Source organism: Oncorhynchus mykiss, chromosome 1, assembly GCF_057628025.1.
Source record: "Oncorhynchus mykiss isolate SJ-2025 chromosome 1, ASM5762802v1, whole genome shotgun sequence".
NCBI lineage: Eukaryota > Metazoa > Chordata > Actinopteri > Salmoniformes > Salmonidae > Oncorhynchus > Oncorhynchus mykiss.
In genome coordinates this window covers 65,068,936-65,095,709 of record NC_143022.1, presented here as the reverse complement: position 1 = coordinate 65,095,709, position 26,774 = coordinate 65,068,936, and the positions used below count along the sequence as shown (strand labels likewise).

The window sequence follows — 26,774 nt, the reverse complement described above, 5'->3', positions numbered from 1 at the left end:
CTGAGCTCAATTTCGAGTCTCATAGCAAGAACCTGTTTTCACATTGTCATTATGGGGTAGATTGATGAGGAATAACAATAATATTATGCATTTTAGAATAATGCACTGTCGTAAAAAAAAAAATGTGAGAAAAGTCTAGGGGTCTGAATACTTTCCGAATGCACTGTATATTAGGATTTCACAGCATGATATTCCCTAACTCTTTTGAACAGTTTGTTGTCATCCTAAATCTTTGACGTCATTCATTGTCGTCAGCTCATTGGATAGGAAGTAGCACAGCTTATTGATATTGCCATGCACTGTATTGCAATAAGTTAATTAACAGAGACGTCTGTTTGTACTTATTATATTATATTATATACTACACATTTTAACTAATGTCTACAGTCTAGATGGATTGCTTAAAGCATTGGTTCAGTCTAAAGCCTTTCTTTTTAAATAAATAAACATGTATTTGTAAGGGTCTAACAAGTATGTATAGTAACTGGTTGCATCAACTATCTGCCCCCAAGTTCTGAAAATTCCCATTTAAAATGAGCAAAAAAAACGATTTGTTTCTGGTCAATAGCTAATCATAAGTGCACATAACTTTGATGAACAAAAATAATAACAACTGTCAGAGCACTGGCTTCGTTGGCCCAAAACCCTCTTTGATTTGCTAACGTTTAATAATGTTTGTGATGCGTTCAAAACAGTTTGCGCTATTAAACCCTATCGATCGCCTGTTCGTGAAATGTGTTTAAAATAGCCCTAAACTGCTGAGATGAAGCCGGTACGTCCCACATGCTTCCCTCAAGCGGATACGAGACACGTGTTTAGAGCGTCGGAGTTTCCTGGGGGTTTCTTTGAAATTAGAGGCCTAGCCTATATTCAAGAACTTTCAAGTACACATTTACCCCATTGTTGTATATCCACATTGCTTACTGTATACAGACGTGGGTATGAACAACCGGACTCAAACAGATATTCTTAGCTTTGAGTGCGGCATAGGTCAGCGACGGACATGTGCACAAACAATATTCAGTCATTAGACTGCTTACGGTTGATTGCGATGCTATCAGCTGTAGGCTTATATTTCAAATATTGTAATTTTCTTTTTCAAACAGGCTAAGCTCCTATCCATCTATTCTTAGCCTTGCAATTTTATCCGTCATCAGACAATCAAGCTCTCTGAGCTCGATGCCTGCTGGTTGGATGTTATTGGGTCTTCAGTCGTATGCCAGGTGGGACGTTGGTTCCAAGGAGCATTAGAGCCAATGTAGCCTGCTACGGGGTATTTATTTGAGTACTTGCATGTACCCTATAAAGTAAAGTATTTTTTTTTATTGAATGTGAAGGCAGTATCCCAAATGGTTGGTTCTTCTGAGAACTATGAAATAGGTTCTTATTAAGGGGGTTGAACAAACAAAGGAGGTATTTATAATCCAACATTTGGTTCTTCCTGTTAAACTGTAACCAGGCACCATGTCAGAGTGCCTGACTCATTTGGGGAAAACCTGTTACTCTCCTCATGCCTCACTTTACTTGACCCCTCAAATGTGTGTCTATTGTGTCCCCAAATGTTTTTTTGTTGTTGTTCATTTACAGCACAGGAAAGTAGAATATCCGGCAATGGGAATTGAACTACTGTTGTGCTACCCTGTGAAGACACTGTCGGTGGAGCGATTCCTTATGCAAAAAAAAAAGTTGTTGTCAGGCTTTGTTTTATTTTTCCACGTGACTTACTACGTTACTGGAAAACCGTTGTCAGTTTAATGGCCTCCACTCGTACATGGCAGCACAAATAGAAAGGCAGGGAGGCGTCAAGTTCTCTCCTCTCCTCAGAGCAATCCTGAGAAAAGTACAGGTGCATAGCAGAAGAGAGGCAGGAGCAACATGTGGTAACGTTCAGGCAATATTTATTTTCCCCGAAATCTCTCCAATTGGCCCCTGTGGAATGCTAAGATAAGAGTGGTGAGCACAAATAGTGAGTGTTTTACGTCAAGGTCCAAATTCCAAGCATTCTTATATGGATGCGTCTTTGTACTCTTCATGGTCCCATAATACAAGTAAACAAAAAGGCTGAATGGACAAGTAATCAACCACAGAATGTTCAAAATAAGTCGAACCATATTGCGACTCGCAGAATTGCGCAAATACAAATGCAATGCTTCTTTATCCTTTCATAAAAATGCATTTTATGCAACATTTTTAACTCAGTTAGACTGCACTTAATTGCCCATGCTCCCTTCTAGCTACAGTAGCTGGTTGTGTAAACATGTAGTCCTGTTCTAATCAGGCTTTCTGAGTAAAGCTGTTTTTTTTTTTAGGTTGAATCACTCTTTACTCCCTGTTTTTCTCACCCCTATCTAGCTCCGGGTGTAAGGCCGGACACAGCGAGGTGGAGAAGGACGAAGGCTCGTCTGGCAGCGAGCCAGCGGCTCCAGAATGCGACCGCTATGTTTACAAGAGCATCCTGGAGGGCGGTGATATTCCCCTGCAAGGTCTGCGGGCCCTCAACAAGCGCCATGCCAGCACCTCCTCTAAAGGTAGGGTTCCACCACTCAACACATGCTGCCAGTAAATCGGGGTGAACTGAACTGGCTTCACAGTGTGACTCTGAAAGTTTTTTTTTTTTTTTTTTACCACTCAGACAGAACCGAATGACTTATGGGGATGATGAACCATAAAAGTGTCTGTCAGAGATACATGTGTTTCCTTTTAACTCTGAATGTCCTTGAGTGGCTCACGTATTCTTTTCACACCAGAAGCCAATCATCTTGCAGCATTTCTTTTTTCACTCAGATGTTTATTTGATTTATTATTGATATCATGGATCTTTCACCAAACTGTCCATATCCGCTTGGAAATCCATTGAGAGTTAGGCTGTTGGAGGTTTTCTCGCGAAATCAATGAATGAAGGCTATTAGGCTAACCTTGGGTTTTCCCCTCGTCTTCAGTTATTTGCCTCTGCAGGCCAGGCGGTCGTTGGAGAGGCTTAGGGGCAGGGCTCCGAAGTGTACTTAAGCCAGGGAGCAAAGGTCCAGGCGCCTGGGACGGATGGGGAGGAAAGGGGGAGATAAACAGGACTCTGGTTTTCACGGCTGGGCCAGACAGGGGTGAGATAAACAAGAAGGACGTAGCAGGGTGGTCAGGAATGAGGAAGTCAGCTGTCAGAGGGAGTTCAGAGGGTGGAATTCCTGCGCACATGACCAGGGGAGAGAAATGCGATGGGGAGAGGGAGAGGAAAGGAGGGAAGGGGACGAGAAAGGAAGGGGCACAACTAGGTGATGTTGCCCCAAGTCACCATCGCGCCAGTCCATTTGGAGTTTGTATCAGTTTTTTGCCAGATGCACAAATGTATTCTTTATATTCTTATTTAATGTGAGTCTTCTGCCCTTCTCAATTAATAAGAAATATTTGTTCTCAACAGAATGATTTTAGATGGCTAGTAGACCTACTGTATTGGGAAACAAAGTTACCAGATGACTTGACTGCAGTTCAAGTCCCTATCCTATAAAAGTCTTGCCTGAAGTCCCTTTTCCATAAAATGTGGAAACTGCTGTAAAAGAGAATTCCGCCCAGAGTTATCTTGAGCAAACTTAGTTTACTGACTAGCACGCTTTCTCGTCATGGCTTGCCAGAGGAACGCCGCCTTGGACACTCACTTACAGTACAACAGAGCAAGACAAAGTGCAGACAAAGAGACAAAGAAGCAACTCATCGCGTGGTTCTGCTTCGTGCTCTTTCAAACAATAATGGAACACTTTGTTTGTCAGCGAACTTTGCTTCCTGCAGGCTGTTCTGGTGGCTAAGATTGTAACGTCCCCTTATAATGTCATATTCATGTGAATAACAGTAGCATTCAACTTATTCAGTGTGTGGAGCTCAAACAGGACACTGAGGATATTGCAGGTCTGCCATATTATGACTGAGCCAAAATGACAGACTCATAAGAATAATGGCAGTTAGAATTTGGAATCCTTGTGGAGTTACTTTCACGACAGCTGGTGGCAGTTATGTGTCATCCTTCCTTACTGTGGTAGAACCAGCACATACAGTACTTGGCATTACTAGCACATCACTTACTTAGGTGAGAGTCAACCATAGCCTCCTCATCACAGCAGGTGTGTCTTGCTGAATATTATGCTGTAGTTAGTTGCTCACAGGGGTGTGAGCGACCTTGTCGTTCTTTACCGTTTCATTTGAGACTGTGGCCTGTGATTCCTCAATGCTGAGGCTTATTTCGTAGGTATTGTTTGTGTTAAGTAGTGCGTAGATAGGCAAGTAGCTTATAGAGTCATCTGTATTTCTTATGAACACGTACAGTATGAACGGTTTACTGGATCATTTTTTTAAATACACATTTTCAAAGCTCTCTGTTGTGAGGTTCAAGAGGCAAATATTAGAAAAGGAAGTCCAGTGTTTCACTCGAACAACAAGCTTACCAACATTACATCACAAAGCATTTCATGCATGACGTACTTCCCTGCTCTTTGCCCTTTCTGTTGTTTGGTTTATTTTATGTTCGCTGCTTACGATCACTACCAATTTAATTATGAACGATTGTGATTGAATAAGCATATCAGATCCAGTGAAAATACTACACACTTAATCAAAATCAACATTTTCACTGCTCCAACTAAAAACAAAGCATTTTACTTCATTTTACAGGTATCATGACTCATTGTATAACAGAGCCATTTGTGGCGTAACAGAGTCACTTGTACTATAGCAAAGTCATTTGTTACTTGACGTGAAATGAATCAAGTGTTTTTCTCCCTCCCATCAACTTCTGATGGAACCATTAGAAATGTGTTGACCCTGTATTGTTCTTCAGTGGGTGTGAATTTGTGACCATTGTAACCTAATACGCTGTTTATTTCTGTTGTTCTGCATGCTTGCCAGTGGATTATCAAGGTGGGAATGGCTATATCATTTCCCCCTGCTCTTCTGTAAATAGTCGATCAGTTCTTGCCAGTAATGCCCTAGGTTACCAGTGTAAGAATAAGAAGCCCTTATCTGCCGCCAAAGGCTGCATACCCCAAATCCTCCCCTCTAAGTTCAAACCTAAGCTGATGGCCCCTGGTGGTGACAGCCAGGACAGGAGGACTGTGCCTGCCAAGCACCCAAAGGCACACAGCTGTGAGGATATATACACAGGGAGCACAGGAGCAGAGGCCCGGGAGAGCGGACTACACTCAAACACAGACTCAGAGTCCAATGATCTCCCTCTTGATTCTGAGACTGGTTTTCAAAATGGCAACCCTGAGACTAGAAGGAGCACAGCCGAGTTCTCCACCCTATACCGGAACATGCACAGCATCAAGAGGCCTTCCTACTCGGTGGGCTCCAGCCCCCACGGGAGTGTCCGTAGCCTGACCTCCTTGTTTGAAAAGGTGGGGATCAATGAAACTGATGGGGAGGGGGATGAGGCAGGGGGGAACATTCCCCAGCGGGACGCTGTGTCATCAAGGGTGTCGGCGTTTGAACTGATCATCCAGCGCTCCAGCTTAACTCCCACACGCTCCTCCTCCATGCCAACGCTACCCACTGGCCCCACCCACAACCACGGCGCCGCCAACCTCTTCATGGTGTCTGCCGTCTCAGCTGAGTTGCTGCTGGTCACTGACCCTGGGCAGACAGAGGGCTGCCCCCTGGAGGACACGGAGGGCAAGGTAGCCCAAGACGAGGCCTCTCTATCAGGCAGCAAGATAGTGGAGGCGGTGGCATCCTCGGAGTACAGTGACACCCTGCGAGCCGAGTCTCTCTCTGGGACTGACGTAGAGATAGAGCAGCACGGCTCCACAGAGAAAGTACCAAAAGAGAAACCCCCAGTGGTCACGTTCTCCAGAACCTCAAACAGTCCCCCAGCACCAGTCACTCCATCTGCTCCCCCACACAACTACCACCTCCACAACCACCACCACCACCACCACCACCACCTTAAACCCAGCAGCAAGTGCAAAGGCTCCTGCCCAGCCTCTTATACCCGGTTCACCACCATCCGGCGGCATGAGAGGCAGCAGCAGGCCTCAGCCCAGCAGGACAAACTCTCCACTCAGGAGAAAATAAAGAACTCCTCCTCTCTCCCCGCGAACCTCTTGCTCATGGGCCCTGCACCATTCATGGTGAAGAGGTCTCTCCAGTCTCACCGGGCCAAAAATTATTTCTCAGCCACTAAGGTGATGGCAGGTCAAAGGTCACAGACCCATTCTAGTGAGCCCAGGCCCCTCATCCCACAGCGTCTCTCTTCCTTGGAGGTGCTGGAGAGGCTTGGCACTGGGGAGGGTGCACCGACCGAAAGTGACAACAACCTGACTAATGGGGGAGGCATTGACGCCAATGGGAATCTTCTGCAGCCGCTGGCAGCTCATCGCAGAGGTGGCTATCTCCTCCCCATACTCCTCACCCTTCCTACACACCCGTGCCGATCTCTATGGCCACTCATTTGGTTTATTCTCCAAACTTTTCTTCCTCACATTGTGTCTGTTTCTTTCACAACGTGATGCTACCACCTTCCATCTTTTTAGTCTCTGTGGTTCGTGACAAAGTGACAATGCAGCCTCTCCATTTCAGTTTTTGGTGTTTTGGTTTTGGTGGTTTTTCCATTTTCACTTTCTTGCCCGACGAAATTGTTTTCCCACCAACCCATCACAAAACACTTGAGTAACTTTGCATGACACCTTCATTTTGATTAAAATATATTGAATTTCATGTAAAATGCCATGCAATGTTGGTGTGGGCTATTGTTATGGCATTGCGTACTGTATACACCCTCAAGCAATGTGTTACCCTGAATCTTTTTTAAGGCTTTGTGGATTTGGATTTGGTCAGCTTTGAGGTAAACAAATGTGCATCCTCCATTCATCTGTCATCCTCCATTCTGTTCATTCTGACAGGACTGGTGTTCCAATTAGAGACTATGTGCTTCACACATAGCTGGCATTGGCATTTCCTGTGTTTATTCTGTGCGATAAAACATGGATTTCTGTCACAGAGGTTGGGAGTCATAGGGGTTTACTATGGTGCTTGCTTGGAGGCACTGTGCAATGTCTATTGGTAAAGGCTGGGTGGGAAGCAAGATGAGTAACGCAGTGCAGTTAGTGGTGACTGGGATGAGGCACTAAACATGTCCGTGTGGAATTTAGATGACTCATTGGTGATGGGTGATATGTGTTCACATTGTACAACAACCATATCATAGTCACATTATTGTATCTGAATTGTTTTATACAAGTATTTGTTGCCTCTATAGCTGTCAACCTCTCTCTCTCTCTCTCTCTCTCTGCCTTTTTCCCCCCATCAACAACACCCTAAAGCTTAGTCATGGTGTGTTACTGTGTTTGTTGTTGTTTCGTGCATGTGGGAATTTACACTGAGTGTACAAAACATGAAGAACACCTTCCTTATAGTGATTTGCACCCCCCCCCCCCTCTCTCGATGACTAACAGCTCATATTTCTCTAGCTCATCAACAACAACACATTTGAGCCCTCCTGATCCATCATGGTAGTTATAAGATCCACTCTCTTGATCCATGAACTGCTCTGCTGCTGACCTCCCCCATATACTGTAGATAGACATTCATGCGCTTCAATAAAATACTTTGTATAGTAGTTCACAATGACACACCGCAGCTACTATATATACTGTACAAGAATACAGACTGAGTGTACAAACATTCAGAACACCCACAGTTGTGTCAAGTTGGCTGGATGTCCTTTGGGTGGTGGACCATTCTTGATAAAACACGGGAAACTGATAAACACGAGAACAAAAAACGGCAGCATTGCAGTTCTTGACACAAACCGGTGTGCCTGGCACCTACCACCGTACCCTGTTCAAAGGCACTTACATCTTGTCCATTCACCCTCTGAGTGGCACGCGTACACAATCTATGTCTCAATTGTCTCAAGGCTTCAAAGTCCTTCTTTAACCGGTCTCCTCCACTTCATCTACACGGATTGAAGTGGATTTAACGCGTGACATCAATAAGGCTTTCCCCTCAATTCACCTGGTCAGTATGTGCCATGGAAAGAGCAGGTATTCGTAATGTTTTTGTACATTTAGTGTATGTTTTTTTCACTATTTTTTTTTTTGGGGGGGGGGGGTTGTGTATTTTTCCTTTATCATACTGAAAATTACACCTTTTCTTTGGAGCATGACTAGTTCTATATGGTACAATGTTACAAGTCCCCTTGCTTTGTCAAACTATGCTTTATACATCTATTGGAATTGTGGTATTGCAATGCGTTAGGGTTATTTAAAAACAAAAATATATACACTGCCGTTCAAAAAGTTTGGGGCCACTTAGAAATGTCCTTGTTTTTTTTTTGTCCATTAAAATAACATCTAAATTGATCATAAAAACAGTGTAGATATTGTTAATGTTGTAAATGACTATTGTAGCTGGAAACGGCTGATTTTTAATGGACTATCTACATAGGCGTACAGAGGCCCATTATCAGCAACCATCACTCCTCTGTTCCAATGGCACGTTGTGTTAGCTAATCCAACTTTATCATTTTAAAAGGCTAATTGATTATTAGAAAACCCTTTTGCAATTGTGTTAGCACAGCGGTTGTTCTGATTAAAGAAGCAAAAAACTGTCCTTCTTTAGACCAGTTGAGTATCTGGAGCATCAGCATTTGTGGGTTCGATTACAGGCTCAAAATGGCCAGAAACATCTGAAACTGGTCAGCCTAATTAAGGCTATTCCGTGCGAGAAATTGCCAGGAAACTGAAGATCTCGTACAACGCTTTGTACTACTCCCTTCACAGAACAGCACAAACTGTCTCTAACCAGAATAGAAAGAGGAATGGGAGGCCCCTGTGCACAACTGAGCAAGAGGACAAGTACATTAGAGTGTCTAGTTTGAGAAACAGACACCTCACAAGTCCTCAACTGGCAGCTTCATTAAATAGTACTTGCAAAACACCGGTCTCAGCGTCAACAGTGAAGAGGTGACTCTGGGATCCTGGACTTCTAGGCAGAGTTGAAAATAAAAAGCCATATCTTAGACTGGCCAATAAAAAGAAAAGATTAAGATGGGCAAAGGAACTGGACAGAGGAACTCTGCCTAGAAGGCCAGCATCCCGGAGTCGCCTCTTCACTGTTCATTTCTCAGAACAAGAATAGACTGGCGAGATTCAGAAGAAAGTACTTTGTTTCTGAACATTTTGAGCCTGTAATCAAACCCACAAAGGCTGATGCTCCAGATACTCAACTAGTCTAAAGAAGGCCAGTTTTATTGATTCTTTAATCAGAACAGGCGTTTTCAGCTGTGCTAACATAATTGCCAAAGGGTTTTCTAATGATCAATTAGCCTTTTAAAATGGTAAACTTGGATTAGCTAACACAACGTGCCATTGGAACACAGGAGTGATCGTTGCTGATAATGGGCCTCTGTACGCCTATGTAGATATTCCATTAAAAATCAGCCGTTTCCAGCAACGATAGTCATTTACAACATTAACAATTTCTACACTGTATTTATGATCAACTTGATGTTATTTCTTTCAAAAACAAGGACATTTCAAAGTGACCCCAAACTTTTGAATGGCAGTGTATATTACAGATATTGAGAGCAGCATTATTGATGAATTTTGTCATGTGAAAATGTTCAATCACTTGTAAGATTTTCAGGACATAATGAATTTATTTTTCGTACTAGATTCAGACTCGTCCCAGGCTTTGACCCAAGGAGACCTTGGTGACGGCCAGGATGAGGTGGTTAGGAGACGCCATGGAGACAAAGAGGTAACATTTCTTTATAGTTTTTAATCATTTCTGAAATGTTTAGTTTCTAGTCATCTCAACAAAACCTGATAGGGCTTCACTCCCTTTTTTGAACAAGAAATAGAACTCAAAACGTTTCGGTGTAAACTAAAACGGTGAAATATTGTAACAATTTTAAAATCTTGAAAATGTCTGTGGTCCTCACAACTATTCATGTGGCATACAAGAACAAGTGAAATACAAAAGAAATGTACTAGCAGATTAGGGTGTGTTTCCCTGACAGAAAATCCTGGAAGAGCAGCGGCGGCTGAAGAGGGAGCAGGAGGAGGCTGACACAGCATCGAGGCGACACACAGGAATCGTTCCCACCCACCACCAGTTCATCACTAATGAACGCTTCGGAGACCTGCTCAACATCAACATCAACGACACAGACAAGAGGAAATCCGGATCAGAGGTACAGTACAGTACCATCCCTCTCATTGTGCAACATGACAGCTATTTTGAGTGTGTGTGTGCGTTAGTGGTGCGTCAGCTGTTTGTTCACACGCACCCGCCCACAAATGCCAGTAACCCATCGGCAACCTTCCGACTACTGTATATAGTGTATATAAAAAATATATTTATTTATTTTTTCTTCATAAAGGTAGTGTACTGGGCCTTTATTAGTCCTGTATTAGCGGGCCCCCTCGCCCAAACATAGGGAGCATAACATAGGTAAGCAGATCATAGGCTAGCATTACTTGCTTGCACAACACAGTTTTGATCCCTCCCCCGTTATGTTTCTGGGACATATATTATCATCATGATAAACCTGCTGTTCACTGTGTATTCCCTGGCACACATTTTAAAGGGAAAGGGGGATACCTAGTCAGTTGTACAACTGAATGCCTTCAACTGAAATGTGTCTTCCGCATTTAACCCAACCCCTCTGAATCAGAGAGGTGCGGGGGGGCTGTCTTAATCGACATCTATTTCTTCGGTGCCCGGGGAACAGTGGGTTAACTGCCTTGCTCAGGGGACAGAACGGCCAATTTTTACCTTGTCAGCTCGGGGATTCGATCCAGCAACCTTTCAGTTACTGGACCAACGCTCTAACCACTAGGCACTACGTTTTAATCAGTCAGCTTCCTCTGTTGGCAGTGCTCTATCCGTTTGACTGTAGCCCACAGTAGCCCAGTATTTACCACCGGACAGAAACACAGTCACAAGAGCTGTTTCACTCAGATCATTGCTAGAATATTCTCAGTGGATCAGGGTCACTGAAAGGGCACAAGTAACAACCAGATGAGCTCAGAGATTAAATTAAGCCACTCAAAAACATTTATGCATTTGAACTAATTACCATTGTACGTAACCAGTACAAATTAGTACTCTGGATTATATTTGTTTATGTTTTTATTCAGTTTTGGAAGCATATAATAAAAAAAGTTAGTGTTAATTTCCAGTGCGTTATAAGCGGTGGAGAAGAAAATGAATGTATATTGCAACTGGCATGTACAAAGTGATATGTGTTTTTTTATGAATCAACAATGTCTTACTACAGGGCAGTGGTGGGAAAAGTACCCAGTTGTCATACTTGAGTAAAAGTAAAGATACCTTCATAGAAAATGACTCGAGTAAAAGTTAAAGTCACCCACTAAAATACTACTGGAGTAAAAGTCTAAAAGTATTTGATTTGATGATTTTATTAAGTATCAAAAGTAAATCATGTGTGTTTGGTGAGCCCACCCGATCAGAGGCAGTATGGATGACCAGAGATGTTCTCTTGATAAATATGTGAATTGGACCATTTTCTGTTCTGCTAAACACTCAAACTGTAATGAGTACTTTTGGGTGTCAGGGAAAATGTATGGAGTAAAAAGTAAATGATTTTCAATAGCAATGTAGTAAAGTACAAGTTGTCAAAAATATAAATAGTAAAGTGAAGTACAGATACCCCAAAAAAACGACTTAAGTAGTACTTTAAAGTATTTTTACTTAAGTACTTACACCACTGTAACAGGGTATGAAGATGAGGGTATAATAGGACTGTGAACATAAACCAGAAGATAGTCTTGTGTGAATCTTGCAAGCTAGCATGCAAGACCAGCCTGAACTGAATAACCATCGTTCCGTACATGTCACAGGGCATTGGAGTCCAGTCTCCTTTATCCATGCTTATTTTCTAACAGTCCTTGCTTTGTTTGTTTACAGAGAACTCCAGCCCTGGCTCGGTTTGACTTCAGAGCAGAAACTCTAAAGTGGGTCAAATTCATTTGCACACATACCATAAGTGATTTCAAGAGCATGCACAAAATACATTTAAGCTGCAGTGAAATATAAACACTGGTGTGTTGTAATCACCACGTGACTGTAACATGTAGGCCTATGTAACATTTGTGTGACTGATGGTGGTTTAGATGAATCTCCACTCTCACATAGCAATTTACACGTGGGGAGACGTCATTCTAAGTCTTTGAGTGAAATATTTAAAGTGGGTGATATTTCTGCCGTACTTTGTCATATTGCTCAGATGCCTTTGACATTTTGCTCATATTGCATTTTGAAATTAATGCATATTGTTGAATCCAATAACTAACCTATGTTTGTTGTTGCCCTTTTTTCAGGGAGTTACCATTTCAAAAGGGAGACATTGTGTACATCATTCGACAGGTGGATAATAATTGGTTCGAAGGGGAGCATCACGGCAGAGTCGGCATCTTCCCACGGAGTTATGTTGAGGTACAACCACTTCCTGTATTTTGACACAAAATGAACTCTGACCTTTTCTTACTAGATGGAACTCACTATAGTACGGTACAGACTGATGTGCCAAACAGATTAGTCAGTGCAGGGTTATTATGATACCAGTCAGTTCATCAGGTTTATGACACCAGTCAGTTCAGAAGTTTAAGTAAGAGTCCCAGTAATGATATTCACCGGAGTCATGTTCAGTAAGAAGAAACTGTTCTGAAACAGAGTGAAACAGGGAGGTGCTACCTGAACATGTCCATTAAAAACACAGATATTTGTTTCCTGTCGCAAAGCGTTTTTACCACAGTGTGCCCTCCTGAATGTGACACTGGTACCTTGCATTGACTTTAACTGATACCCTCCTAAACTTGACACTTGTTTCTGGCATTGAAGTTGACCGATGCATTTTGGGCTTTGTGTGTATGTTTGCTCCAGCTCCTTCCCCCCACGGAGAAGGCCCAGCCAAAGAAGAGTGCCCCAGTGCAGGTGCTGGAGTATGGAGAGGCCATAGCCCGTTTCAACTTCACAGGGGACACGGTGGTGGAGATGTCATTTAGAAAGGTAAAAAGAAGAACGGGGTTTTTTAAAAGGTATTGAGCTTAGGAGCGGCTGAAACATTTGTTCCTCTTTTTGCGTAATGCAGAATGGAAATCGCAAAGTGTTACAACATACAGTAGTAACATCATAGTGTTATGATACAGGAAATACAGTATGTTTAACATAAATATTGTGCATGCTGGTGTTTTATTTTGTGCTTGATGTGATGTTATTCAATGCTATGCATCGAAATGTGCGATCATATGAGCTAACGGGATACCAATTTGTCTACAGGGAGAGAGGATCATCCTAATTCGCAGGGTCGATGAGAACTGGTACGAGGGCAAGGTCTCCGGTTCCAATCGCCAGGGTATCTTCCCCGTCACCTACATAGAGGTGCACAAACGACCCAGAGTCAGGAATGGATTGGATTATCCAGACCCGCCCATTGGCCAATCACCTCACCGCAGCCTCAATGCTTCCCCTCAGGTAATGGCACACGCTCTTGTAGAGCTCAGTCTGTCCAGGAATACAACAATCCCAAACGCTCCAAGTTTGTCTCTTTTTTAAATTTTGTTTACTTTGGAGCTGTAATATTCTTTTTCTTTTTCTTTATTATTTGTGTTCATTTTTTGCTCATGTCTAATGTTTCATCTTTCCTTTCCATTTCTGTCCCTCGTCCTCCCCTCTCTCTCTCTCTCTCTGAATGGTCATTTTGGTCTATAAGCTGAACCTTGTCCGTAACAACCGGCTCATCTCGTCCCCCCTGCCCCTCCCCCGCTCCCCCCGCCGCTCTGTGTCCCCCGAGGTCCACGCCATCTCCTCTGAGTGGATCTCCCTGACCATAGGGGGTGCCGGCCCCCCTGCTGCCCCAACCCCTCCTCTACCCCCACTCCCCTCTGTGTCTTATCGCTGGGGCGAATACCTGCCCCCTTCCATGTCCGCCAGCCCCGTGCCCCCCATCTGCGGCAGCCCTTACTGCATCTCCCCAATGGCCTCCCCTTCTGCCTCCCCCCTGCCCCCACCCTACCCACCCCGCCCTGGCTCAGCCACCCCTTACCTCACCTTCACCCCTCCCCAGGGGGAGGACTTTCTGCTCTCCCCTCCCTCTCCTCGTCTGTCCCGCAGTCTGAGCCCCTGTGGGGGGGTGGGCCTGGAGAGCTGGCTGACTGGGGCCAGTCCCTTGCGCATCCTGGAGAGGGATTTGATGGAGGGGGAGGGGGCAGAGGGAGACAGGGGCACTGGACGCGAAGCCCTGGGCTGCTGGCGAAATAGCCCTGCAGAGGTATCTGGCCTACTGCATGGTGTGCAGTGTTGCATCTCAGGCTCACTGTGGCTGGAACTGGAGATCTCACCTCCATGAGCCACGATAAGAGGATGTTTCCATTGATTATGCCTCTAGATAGATAATTGTGCAATAGATAGTGAATGATGACTAATTGTAATGTTGAACTAAAGTTGACCCTCCTCCAATGCAATCAGCAGAGCTTACACGACTCCTGTGTCATATTTTGGTCTGCATGTGTTTCTGTGTGTGCCCTACTCACATGCACATGTTTGAGTGGTAAATTATCTCCTCAGGTGTTTGGAATGAAAACCATGTGCATGATTTGTATTTTTGAAATATGTTGAATGATTCAGACAGTTGTTGCAGAATCTTGACCCCCACCACTATAGCATCATCTCACTGGGCACAGACATCAATTCAACCTCTATTCCACGTTCATTGACATGATGTGGAAACAACATTGATTCAACCAGTATGTACCCAGTGGGATGTTGTAAAATGTTGTCAAAGAGGAGCCAATTGGATTACTATTTGACGATCAAGATTGATTTGGGAACAATACGAAACAAGTGTATGAATGTTTTTATAGGACATATAAATGTGATTTGTTTTTTTATTATAGAAAATGACTTTTGTTCGAGAGACACACTTCATGACCAAAAGTATGTGGACACCTGCTCGTCAAACATCTCATTCCAACATTTTAGGGAAATTAATATGGAGTTGGTCCCCCCTTTGCTGCTATAACAGCCTCCACTCTTCTGGGAAGGCTTTCCACTAGATGTTGGAACATTGCTGTGGGGACTTGCTTTCATTCAGCCACAAGTGCATTTGTGAGGTCGGGCACCAACGATGGGCTAGGCCTGGCTCGCAGTCGGCTTTCCAATTCATCCCAAAGGTGTACGATGGAGTTGAGGTCAGGGCTCTGTACACTCCAGTCAAGTTCTTCCACACCAATCTCGACAAACCATTTCTGTATGGATCTCGCTTTGTGCACGGGGCATTGTCATGTTGAAACAGGAAAGGGCCTTCCCCAAACTCCAGGCATCCGCCCAACCCATATTCGTCCGTCGGACTGCCAGATGGTGAAGCGTGGTTCATTATTCCAGAGAACGAGTTTCCACTGCTCCAGAGTCCAATGGACGGCGAGCTTTACACCACTCCAGCCGATAGTTGGCATTGCACATGGTGACCTTAGGCTTATATGCGGCTGCTCAGCCATGGAAACCCATTTTATGAAGCTCCCGATGAACAGTTATTGTGCTGACGTTGCTTCCAGAAGCAGTTTGGAACTCTGTAGTGAGTGTTGCAACCGAGCACAGTACATTTTTATGCGCTTCAGCACTCGGCAGCCCCGATCTGTGAGTTTGTGTGGCCTACCACTTTGCGCCTGAGCCGTTGTTGCTCCTAGAAATTTGATGAACTGACTTGTTGGAAAGGTGGCATCCTATGACGGTGCCACGTTGAAAGTCACTGAGCTCTTCAGTAAGGTATTCTACTGTGATTATTTGTCTATGGAGATTGCATGGCTGTGTGCTCGATTTTATACACCTGTCAACAGCGGGTGTGGCTGGAATAGCCGAATCCACTAATTTGAAGAGGTGTCCACATACTTTTGTATGTATAGTGTACGTCTCACCAAGAGTGTGTATTGACTTCCACTGCAATTCTGTTTACAGCACACACGGTTGAAAATGAATTGCGTCCTGTAGACATGAACTTCTATTTGCATGAGTCTAATGTGTGTATTGTTCCTCTTACAGCTGGTGAAGAATGAGAGTGACTACCATGGTAGAACCTCCAGGAGCCCTGTCATGTTGTTTGACATCCACGACAACAACATGAATGCTAACTCATTTGCGGTAAGGTGCTGGTTTGCACGTCGTGGGCTGACGATACAATTAGAAAACGTATAAGTTTGATATTTCTGGATTAGAAATATGCGGTGGGGGTTTGTTTTCTCGGTGGTCGTTTCCTTTAACTCATCAATGTCAAGATATTAATTTAACTTAACGTCATCACTTAACAAATCATTTATACTAAAACGCGTCACTCAGCTTCCGACTTTTATTTCGATTTTCTGCGACAACAAAAACATTTGTTTTAACAAGTCAATAAGATTAATATGACAGCATTCTTGCATGACCTTGCTGCCATCTTTTCCTCTCCATTGGTTGTGCATGTCTTCTTTTGAATGGTATCAGATATTTCATTGTGACTGTACATTCTACCTGCCACTCACTCTAGTGTCTTGCTCTTCCATGCGTACCCCTTTGCCGGACTCCAACACGATCTCTCCTGGTGTTTCACGGCTTTCCTGGTTTTTCCTGGTTTCTAACGGACCCTTCTCTTTCTGCCTTGCTACTCACTGGACCTCCTACCTTTCTTCTTCCTGTACGTCCTCTAAACTCCCTGCCCTGCCCTGCCCCTCTCCCCAACTCCATAATCTCTCCTCCTCTTCTGGGCTGACTGGGAATTCTCCCTCTGACCTGACCACTGTCACTAGGAAGCGGTTTGTAATGAGATCATGAATATAGCTGAGACCTCAGTGAGGTACTGCAGCACCCTCTCCCCCCACCCCCATGACTCTGTCCTTCACAGACTCCTGCCCCCCCTTCACCCCAGTAAACAATCTCTCATCATTTCCCAGCAACCCCAGTCCCACAGCCCGGAGCCGAGTCGTCTCAGCTGTGGAATGTGAGTATGGCCGCCTGAAGTCTGTCCCTACGTCTAGTCTTAGCTCTGGGTACACTGGTTACTGTTATACTGTTATACTCTGACTAAAGGATTCAAAGCCCCAGTTCAAGAGTCATGTTCATTAGGGCACGCAACGGGAAAAGTTTTTGAAAGCTTTGCAACGGAAAAGCAAAAATGAGCATTTTGGGGGGGGGGGGGGATAAATCCCAGTAATCCCTCTGTTTCAGTTGGTTTCAATCCGTTTGGTGCCTAATGAAATTGCCATTTACCAGACCAGGACCTGGTCTGGTAAATACATTTCTTGTATCGTTTTTGATATAATGTCTCTCAAGCCCTTTTATGGTTGTATTTCTGACTTTATGTAGTGTTACCCTACAGTTTCCAGGCTTTGTACTGTTACGTGCCACAGAATGAGGATGAGCTGGAGCTGCAGGAGGGAGATCTTGTCAGCGTAATGGAGAAGTGTGACGATGGCTGGTTTGTTGGTATGTGCCTGGGGCCTCAGGATAGATTGCCCGAAGATATAGTCATAATCACTGTGTCACAGCGTGTCACATACATCCATATAAGGTTACAGCAGAGTCACAGCAGAGGGTTAATCTTCCACGTTGGTCATTTCTCAGAAATTCTCACATGGATGTTCAAGCACATAGAGTTCAATAGAGTGCCCAACTTACATTTGTTCTGCCTGAGTAGGCACATTTGAGTGCAAAGACTAACAAATGTGGTTGTTGTTTTTTCATTCTCAGGTACCTCAAAGAGGACCAAACAGTTTGGCACGTTTCCAGGAAACTACGTGAAAGAGGTCAACTTGTAACCTGTCAACAGACATTTATAGTGTGAGGAGAACCCAGCTCTAACCCGTGGTTACCATTCAAGTATTTGGGAAGGCATTACTATTGCGCTTGATTGTTTCAATTAGGATAGTCATTCAGCCAGGTGAATATGTCTGGTGTAAGTGATCAGTTTGGTGTGAGGTATGTCGATGTACATGAGGCGAAGACAGGAGGAAGCTTTGCTGTTGACTCACTGCCCAAACGTCAGTGCGGTGTATACGTACTCCAACCATATCCTACACAGTACATGGGCGGAATTTATAATATCCTATTCTGACAATAGAACTTTTAGTTTAAAAAAAATCCTCCCAAAATGTCAGCACATACAGACTACGTTATAAAATGAGTTTGCAAAACATTATCAACACCAGATTTTTCCATGACATAGACTGACCAGGTGAATCCAGGTGAAAGCTATGATCCCTTATTGATGTCACTTGTTAAATCCACTTCACATCAGTGTAGATGAAGGGGAGGAGACAGGTTAAATAAGCATTTTTAATCCTTGAGACAATTGAGTCATGGATTGTGTATGTGTGCCATTCAGAGGGTGAATGGGCAAGACAAAAGATTTAAGTGCCTTTGAACAGGGTATGGTAGTAGGTGCCAGGCGGACCGGTTTGTGTCAAGAACTGCAACGCTGCTGGGATTCTTAATGCTCAATCTGTTTCCCGTGTGTTTCACGAATGGTCTACCACCCAAAGGACATCCAGCCAACTTAACACAACTGTGGGAGACATTGGAGTCAATATGGGCCAGCATCCCTGTGGAAGCTTTCAACATGTCCCAACTCAATATTAGGAAGGTGTTCTTACTGTTTTGTACACTCAGTCAGTATTCTTGTACAGTGTATGTAGTAGCTGCGGTGTGTCATTGTGATTGTGAACTACTATACAAAGTATTTTTGAAGCGCATGAATGTCTATCTACAGTATATGGGGGGTCAGCAGCAGAGCAGTTCATGGATCAAGAGAGTGGATCTTATAACTACCATGATGGTATACGAGGGCTCAAATGTGTTGTTGATGAGCTAGAGAAATAGGAGCTGTTATTCATCAGCTATCTTTCAGGACCTTTTTTGGCGAAAGCATTTTTCATTGACTTTGAATGCGGATACATACATCTGAAGGTCGACATGACATGCTAAGTCGTCTAGAAGACTCATGTTTTTCCTAGGAAAACCCAGTAACTAGTATTGTTAGACAAACCATGGAGGTATCAGGCTGTATGTGATGGCACATACTTGGACAGGGTCCAACAAACCATATTCCTTGATTCGAATTTTGAAAACCCATTGACCTGACAGTAAACTTCTAAAAAAAAAAAAAAAAATTTAAGTATAGAATTGTGGAATGGCTTGGTTTCATTAGCTCAGAATGCACTGAAAACTATAAAGCCATGTTTGTGACAATGTAGTCAATGTAGGCTTGTAGTCTTCATAAAATAGCCGGGCGTTCTTACCTCAGTATAGTCCAAAAGCTTCCAATGCCGTTTTAGTATTGCCTTTGTTTTCTAACCAAGGTGTGTCCTATAATTCGAGCATGTTCGTGTGCATGATAGAAATCTGGAAATGCTCAAACACGTTAGCTAATATTAGCTCAGCTTTCTGTCAGCTGAAGTGATTAACACAATCAGGAAGACTGGTTGTGCTATGTACATACCTGATTAAGACAGATCGTGCATGTGTATGAAGGCGTGTACGTGCAAGCAAGCTTTTATGCCTATGTGTCACACCTATGTGTTACACATCTCTTTTCAAAAAAATGATTTTCTGTCATCTTGTACAGCATATCTGTCCCGTAAAATTAGAAGTAACATTAGCTGTCTGATCTTTGGTGATTCCTGTGAGGTAGCTTGGTGGCAGCTATACTGGCTCCAGTGAAACCACAGGACAGGCGTGGTGTGCCACTCTTTTTAAAGCACTTAACTTCCGCCCCGAGGTCATTTTTGAGCTTTCTCCTCACACTAATTGTATACTAATTCATTTGAAGTTTAAAAAGGCCTTTTGTGAACTAACACTCGCACTTTACTTTTTTTCGCCCCTTACTAGCTCTGACTTTGCTGATAGCTACTTTATTGAGGAAAAATGTACTTACCATGACTGTGATGTGTGGTTGACCCACCTAGCTATCTTAAGCTGAATGCACTAAGTGTATGTCGCTCTGGATAAGAGTGTCTGCTAAATGATTAAAATGTAAATGTAACTCTTTGTTTGAGTAACGATTGATTTTAATTTGTGAGCATTTTACTTTTTACATTTGACAAATTATATATCCCAATATTGTTGGATACAGGGGCCTTTTATACACAGAAGACTATGTGTAGCATCAGAGAGTGCTAAGCTATTTAAGAGCATTAAACTACATCAATGCCATTATTATTTTGAGGCCAGCAGGTACAACCAGAAAAACATTACTCATTATCTTTGAACTGGATTGCTCCCTCAGTGAAGATTGCTTTGAATTCGGATATCAACGCATTGAAACAGTCTTCCTGTGAGGACAGAGGTCCTCAATCTGAGAGCTACATCAGATCACTATGCCGGTAACAGCCACCATACGTCAGAATATATCCTGAAAACGTAGCAGATTGAAATAAGAATGTATTGTGTTGTGGCAGCTCTACTTTCTTCTCTCTTACTCTGTGCGTATCAAATTATTCCTCCTTATACCTCACTGCTATGCGTTCTTCGAAGGAATCCTCAATGTCATGCGTGACAGTAGTCTGGGTTCACTAGGCCAATAGAATTGAAATGTGTTTCTCAGACAAAAATAAGTATATCTGTCATAAGACTATCAACATCTAACTAGTATTATTACCTTTATAGTAATACTTCATCTACTTAATGATGACTTATGTTAAATATCGTTTAAAGCTATTAATGCCATGTTCACATTGTCAGTTTGCAGTGACTCAAATCCTATTTATTTGCATTTCCGATTCAAATCTTTTCTTTGTCCTGCAGTTTGAACAGCCAAAAACCACATGGAATCTTGATATTTCTAGCCACCTTTCGAAGGTGGTTTGAAGTCAGATACATATCTGATTCCTGGCCATGTAACTTGTGTCTTAATGGTCGAATCTGATTGATTTGCCCTCAAGTGGTTTATAGACTGTTATTTGGCATATCTTGTTGCTTGCTAGCTACTTTGTTGACCGTTTGACAAGAACATGTGGTAACTAACTAGTTAACTTGTTAATTGTTTACAAACAAATGAGTGAATGTTCTAGAAAGCTTAAACAGCTACCTAGCTAGGTAGTTGGCTGCTGTGGCGAGCCCCCCAAAAATATTTTGTTTTGAAAGTTGCATCATCTTATCCTTTGAGGCTTTAAACGTGGTCTTACACTGTAAGACCATGTTTACTTTTGAGCATTCAAAGTAACTGGGAAACGTCCATGTCAGGAATTGTTAGCAACTTAGCTTGCTACATAGCTTCTGAGTGATAGGAAGCACGAGCACCACCACCAATCAGCCTACACCACTGAGCACACACCATCATTACTATGACAACTAGCGTAGCCATGTCAGCAAATGACTGCCATCTGAACACACACACACACACATCCGATTTAGTCACTCACTTGTAACATGCGGTTTGGACAGTCACTATTCCAAAACGAATTTGAAAAACAAAACTGATTTGAGCATTAAGGCTTTAGTGGCTGCCACCTATCATGTTTACCTTGTGAGATATTTAAGTACAGTTCTGCCTGTTTACTCATCTGTCAGTTGTACTTGAAAAGGAATAGAAGTATTGAGACAATGAGACAATACAACACCCGAACATTCAACATCATTGTTTTTCCCTATCTTGTTAACTGCCAATTGCCAACATTGATGAGAATATAGTCTTGTGTGACAGTTGTTTTAACGAAACCAGTTACATTGTACTAGGTTGCTGAGTTTGTCTCTACATCATTCATATGACTATCAAGAAGTATTTTGCAGGCAGTAGGAGAACATAGATGAGGGTTTCTACTGTATGGCCATTCATGTGTTTGTAAATTTCAGTATTTCTCCCCTTGGTTTGCTGTACATAACTTCCATAACTTGTTTCTGAAGGATAATCCGAGTGGTTGTATTGTGACTCAGCTGTGAGCTGTTTACCCCATAGAGATACAGTATAACCCAGTGTGTTCTATTTCATTCTGGGGTCTCCACCATGCTAGCACTTAAGCTATAGCTATTATTACCCATCTCCAACACAGAGACAATGACATCCAAAGTCCAAGCAAAGCTTACAGAATAAGGTCCAGGGACAATCGAGTGCGGAGAGGTCTGTTCCATGTCACACTGACTGTATGATAGACTTTGGCAACAAGCAATCACTCTTCTTGTGGTATCATATCATAGCCTCACAAGTCCGTGTAAAATGTTGATGGGATAATGTGCTCCGCGAAACATCGCAGGATGTATGAATGTATGATTGTGGAGTACCGTATAACACTAACAAGGATCAATGCTGTCAGCTTGAATGAACATGTATAACATTAAACAGCCTGGCACAATAAGAATTGTAAATATGTATAATAAAGAAGTATGGAATGCAAGCGATGGGAAAAGTCACATGAAGCTCTCTGTTGTTCCCGAGGGATTTTTTGGGGGGGCAAAGCACAGAGTGAAGAGTTATTGAGCACAGACCGTTTTGATGCATATGAAGCAACGTTGCGCTGCCATTTGATGAGGATCGTAAGGCCCTTATGTCAGATGCAAATTGTGCCTCATTTTCATTAGATTTGATTGATTATCACAGAAATGTATCCATATGTCATATTTAAGGATATTACTATTGTTTTCCCCGTTTGTGTTTTTTTTAGTATTTGTGATGGGAGAAGACATGTACTAAAGAACATGATAGCTACTGGACTAAAGTGGGACACAACGCTTCAAATAAATTATTAATCATCATAACTATGTGTTCATTAGTTTTCCCGAGACGCTCAACCTGCAACAGGTTTTGTTTGTTTGCTTATTTTTTTTGCGGTGCTGTTACCATGTCAATATTAAAATGAAGACAACACTATTTGCTGCTGTGATATTATTATTGATATTTCGGTATTATGCAATATTTAATAAACTATATAAAGCATCCTGAAGTACCATGTGTCTTAATGTCCTGTAGAAGGTCTAACTTTGAAACAACTGAAATGTTAAACTGTTTTACAGCCATTTGTACACATTGTTTGACTTAGCTTATTGTGATTATTTTTTTTCACAAACACATGCACACCACAGACTCACAGAACAGGTAAACTCCAAAAAAGACATGCTGTAACCTAAGATGTCCTGGGTAACACGGATCATGTAATGAATTATGGAGACGATAGCACAGTCAGTAATGAACAGATGTTTGTTTAAATGGTCATGGAAAAGTAAACCGTTTTGGCTACAGGGAGGCCGACACCACCAACGACATCCCAATTTAACCCCTGAGTGAAAGTGATCAATGCAGTAAAAAAAGTTTTGTATTGCTATGAAGAAGGTAGCTGGCAAATTGTTCAAGCGGCAATCAGCAGTTGAAACAACAATAAAGCGTACTCCACACCCCTCTTTCGGTATAAAGCTGAGGGATGAGGCTGGAGAAACGTAACCACTCTCAAATTCATAAACAGAGCTAACGATGCAAGGATTGACAATCGATGATATCACAATTATAGTTTCAACCGTGTTTTGAGGCTATCTAGTATTTGTTTACAAACATTGGCATAAAATAATCGTATATTTTTGGGTTCTGATGGGATACGCCAGCTAAACTATAAATGAATTAGAATCAATGGGTACATATAAAATTAATGATATCATAAAATTACATATCCAAAAATGAATGTAGCAATTGCAGATTGCCCCTTTAATGCTATTTTGTCAGTTTTTTTGCATTTGTTACTTATTTTTAAAACTTATTTTGTACATAATGTTGCTGCTACCGACTCTTATGACCGAAAATAACTTCTGGGCATCAGAACAGTGACTACTCACCTCGAACTGGAAGAATATTTTTCCTTTAACGAGTCCGACGAGAAGGATATACTGCTTTCCCGGGAACAGGCCCAAATCCCCGTCATTTGCGTGAAGAAAAGACGGAGATAAAGGGGGCGGAGGACAGCTGCCTTCTGAGAATTCATAAGCGAGCGAGTAAACTCCCACTGCCATCCGTTCTATTGGCCAACGTGCAATCATTGGAAAATAAAATCGATGGCCTACAATCAAGATTATTCTACCAACGGGACATTAAAAACTGTAATATCTTATGTTACACTGAGTCGTGGCTGAACGACGTCACGGATAATATAAAACTGCCGTGATTTTCCATGCACCGGCAGAACAGAGAAGCTACATCTGGTAAGACGAGGGGTTGGGGTGAGTGTCTATTTGTCAATAACAGCTGGTGCGTGATGTCTAATATTAAAGAAGTCTCAAGGTATTTCTCACCTGAGGTAGAGTACCTTATAATAAGCTGTAGACCACACTATCTACCAAGACAGTTCTCATCAATATTATTAGTAGCCGTCTATTTACCACCACAAACCGATGCTAGCACTAAGACTGCACTCAATCAACTCTAGAAGGCCACAAGCAAACAAAAAATTGCTCATCCAGAAGTGGCACACCTAGTTGGACTTTAACGCAGGCAAATTTAAATCCGTTTTACCTCATTTCTACCAGAATGTCACATGTGCAACCAGAGGAAAAACTCTAGACCACCTTTACTCCACACACAGAGATGCATACAAAGCTCTCCCTTCCCTCCATCGGGCAAATCTGACCATAATTCTATCCTCCTGATTCCTATTCACAAGCAAAAACTAAAGCAGGAAGTACCAGTGACTCGCTTAATACAGAAGTGGTCAGATGACGCGGATGTTAAGCTACAGGACTGTTTGCTAGCACAGAGTGGAATATGTTCCGGGATTCATCCAATGGCATTGATGAGTATACCACCTCAGTCATTGGCTTCATCAATAAGTGTATTGACGATGTCGTCTCCACAATGACTGTACGTACATATCCAAACCAGAAGCTATGGATTACAGGCAACATCCGCATTGAGCTAAAGGCTAGAGCTGCCGCTTTCAAGGAGTGGGAGACTAATCCGGACGTTTATAAGAAATCCCGCTATGCACTCAGACAAACCATCAAACAAGCAAAGCTTCAAGTACAGCATTAAGATTGAATCCTACTACACCGGCTCTGATGCTCATCAATTTGGCAGGGCTTGAAAACTATTACAGACAACAAAGGGAAACCCAGACGCGAGCTGCCCAGTGACGCGAGACTACCAGACGAGCTAAATGCCTTTTATGTTCATTTCGAGGCAAGCAACACTGAAGCATGCACGAGAGCACAGCTGTTCTGGATGACTGTGTGATAATGCTCTCTGTAGCCGATGTGAGCAAGACCTTTAAACAGATCAACATTCACAAAGCCACGGGCCAGATGGATTACCAGGACGTGTCCTCAAAGCATGCTGCGCTGATCAACTGTCAAGTGTCTTCACTGACATTTTCAACCTCTCCCTGACTGAGTCTGTAATACCTACATGTTTCAAGCAGACTACCATTGTCCCCGTGCCCAAGGAAGCAAAGTTAACCTACCTAAATGATTACCACCCCGTAGCACTCACGTCGGTAGCCATGAAATGCTTTGAAAGGCTGGTCATGGCTCACATCAACAGCATCCTCCCGTATACCCTGGACCCACTCCAATTCGCATACCGCCCCAACAGATCCACAGATGACGCAATCTCAATCACACTCCACACGGCCCTTTCCCACCTAGATGAAAGGAACATCTATGTGAGAATGCTGTTCATTGACTACAGTTCAGTGTTCAACACTATAGTGCCCACAAAGCTCATCACTAAGCTAAGGACCCTGGGACTAAACACCTACCTCTGCAACTGGATCCTGGACTTCCTGATGGGCAGACCCCAGGTGGTAAGGGTAGGCAACAACATGTCTGCCACGCTGATCCTCAACACTGGGACCCCTCAGAGGTGTGTACTTAGTCCCCTTCTGTACTCCCTGTTCACCCACGACTGCTTGGCCAAACACGACTCCAACACCATCATTAAGTTTGCTTACAACACAACAGTGGTAGGCCTGATCACGGAAAACAATGAGACAATATATAGGGAGGTCAGAGACCTGGCAGTGTGCTGCCAGGACAACAACGTCTCCCTCAATGTGAGCAAGACAAAGGAGCTGATCGTGGACTACAGGAAAAGGCAGGCCGAACAGGCCCCCATTAACATCGACAGGGCTGTAGTGAAGCAGATCGAGAGTTTCAAGTTCCTTGGTGTCCACATCACCAACGAACTATCATGGTCCAAACACACCAAGACAGTCGTAAAAGGGCACGACAACACCTTTTCCCCCTCAAGAGACTGAAAAGATTTAGCATGGGTCTCCAGATGCTTAAAAGGTTCTTCAGCTGCACCATCGAAAGCATCCTGACAGGTATGGCAACTGCTCGGCATCTGACTGTAAGGCGCTACAGAGGGTAGTGTGTATGGCCCAGTACATCACTGTGGCCAAGCTTCCTGCCATTCGGGACCTATATAATAGGTTGTGTCAGAGGAAGCCCAAAAACTTGTCAGATACTCCAGTCACCCAAGTTATAGACTGTTTTCTCTGCTACCGCACGGCAAGCAGTACCGGAGTGCAAAGTCTAAAACCAAAATATCCCTCTAGTGGTGTGGGGGCTGTGCTTTGACAAAGTGGGTGGGGTTATATCCTGCCTGTTTGGCCCTGTCCGGTGGTATCGTCAGACGGGGCCACAGTGTCTCTTGACCCCTCCTGTCTCAACCTCCAGTATTTATGCTGCAATAGTTTATGTGTTGGGGGCTGGGGCCAGTCTGTTATATCTGAAGTACTTCTCCTGTCTTACCTGGTGTCCTGTTTGAATTTAAGTATGCTCTAACTCCTAACCCTAATCCGTTGCCTAGCTAATGTTAGCCAGAT

General features: G+C 43.2%; 1 protein-coding gene across 50 annotated transcripts in view; it reads left to right on the top strand.

Moving 5' to 3' along the window:
• LOC110526377 (sorbin and SH3 domain-containing protein 1) overlaps positions 1 to 22,903 on the top strand; it is an 83,664-nt gene extending 60,761 nt beyond the window's left edge. For 15 of the 50 annotated variants that reach the window (XM_090236720.1, XM_090236732.1, XM_090236737.1 and 12 more), the window contains 12 exons: positions 2,353 to 2,528; positions 9,656 to 9,741; positions 10,004 to 10,177; positions 11,917 to 11,963; positions 12,330 to 12,444; positions 12,892 to 13,017; positions 13,288 to 13,482; positions 13,721 to 14,278; positions 16,045 to 16,143; positions 16,788 to 16,978; positions 17,357 to 17,463; positions 17,728 to 22,903. In XM_090236720.1, coding sequence (XP_090092846.1) covers positions 2,353 to 2,528; positions 9,656 to 9,741; positions 10,004 to 10,177; positions 11,917 to 11,963; positions 12,330 to 12,444; positions 12,892 to 13,017; positions 13,288 to 13,482; positions 13,721 to 14,278; positions 16,045 to 16,143; positions 16,788 to 16,978; positions 17,357 to 17,463; positions 17,728 to 17,795 — 1,942 coding nt within the window. In that variant the 3' untranslated portion in view covers positions 17,796 to 22,903. Of the gene's footprint in view, positions 1 to 2,352; positions 2,529 to 4,887; positions 6,364 to 9,655; positions 9,742 to 10,003; positions 10,178 to 11,916; positions 11,964 to 12,329; positions 12,445 to 12,891; positions 13,018 to 13,287; positions 13,483 to 13,720; positions 14,279 to 16,044; positions 16,144 to 16,787; positions 16,979 to 17,343; positions 17,464 to 17,727 lie in introns of all 50 variants that reach the window. The other 35 variants (XM_090236728.1, XM_090236739.1, XM_090236724.1 and 32 more) reach the window with 7 other exon arrangements.
• Positions 22,904 to 26,774: the final 3,871 nt, after the last annotated feature.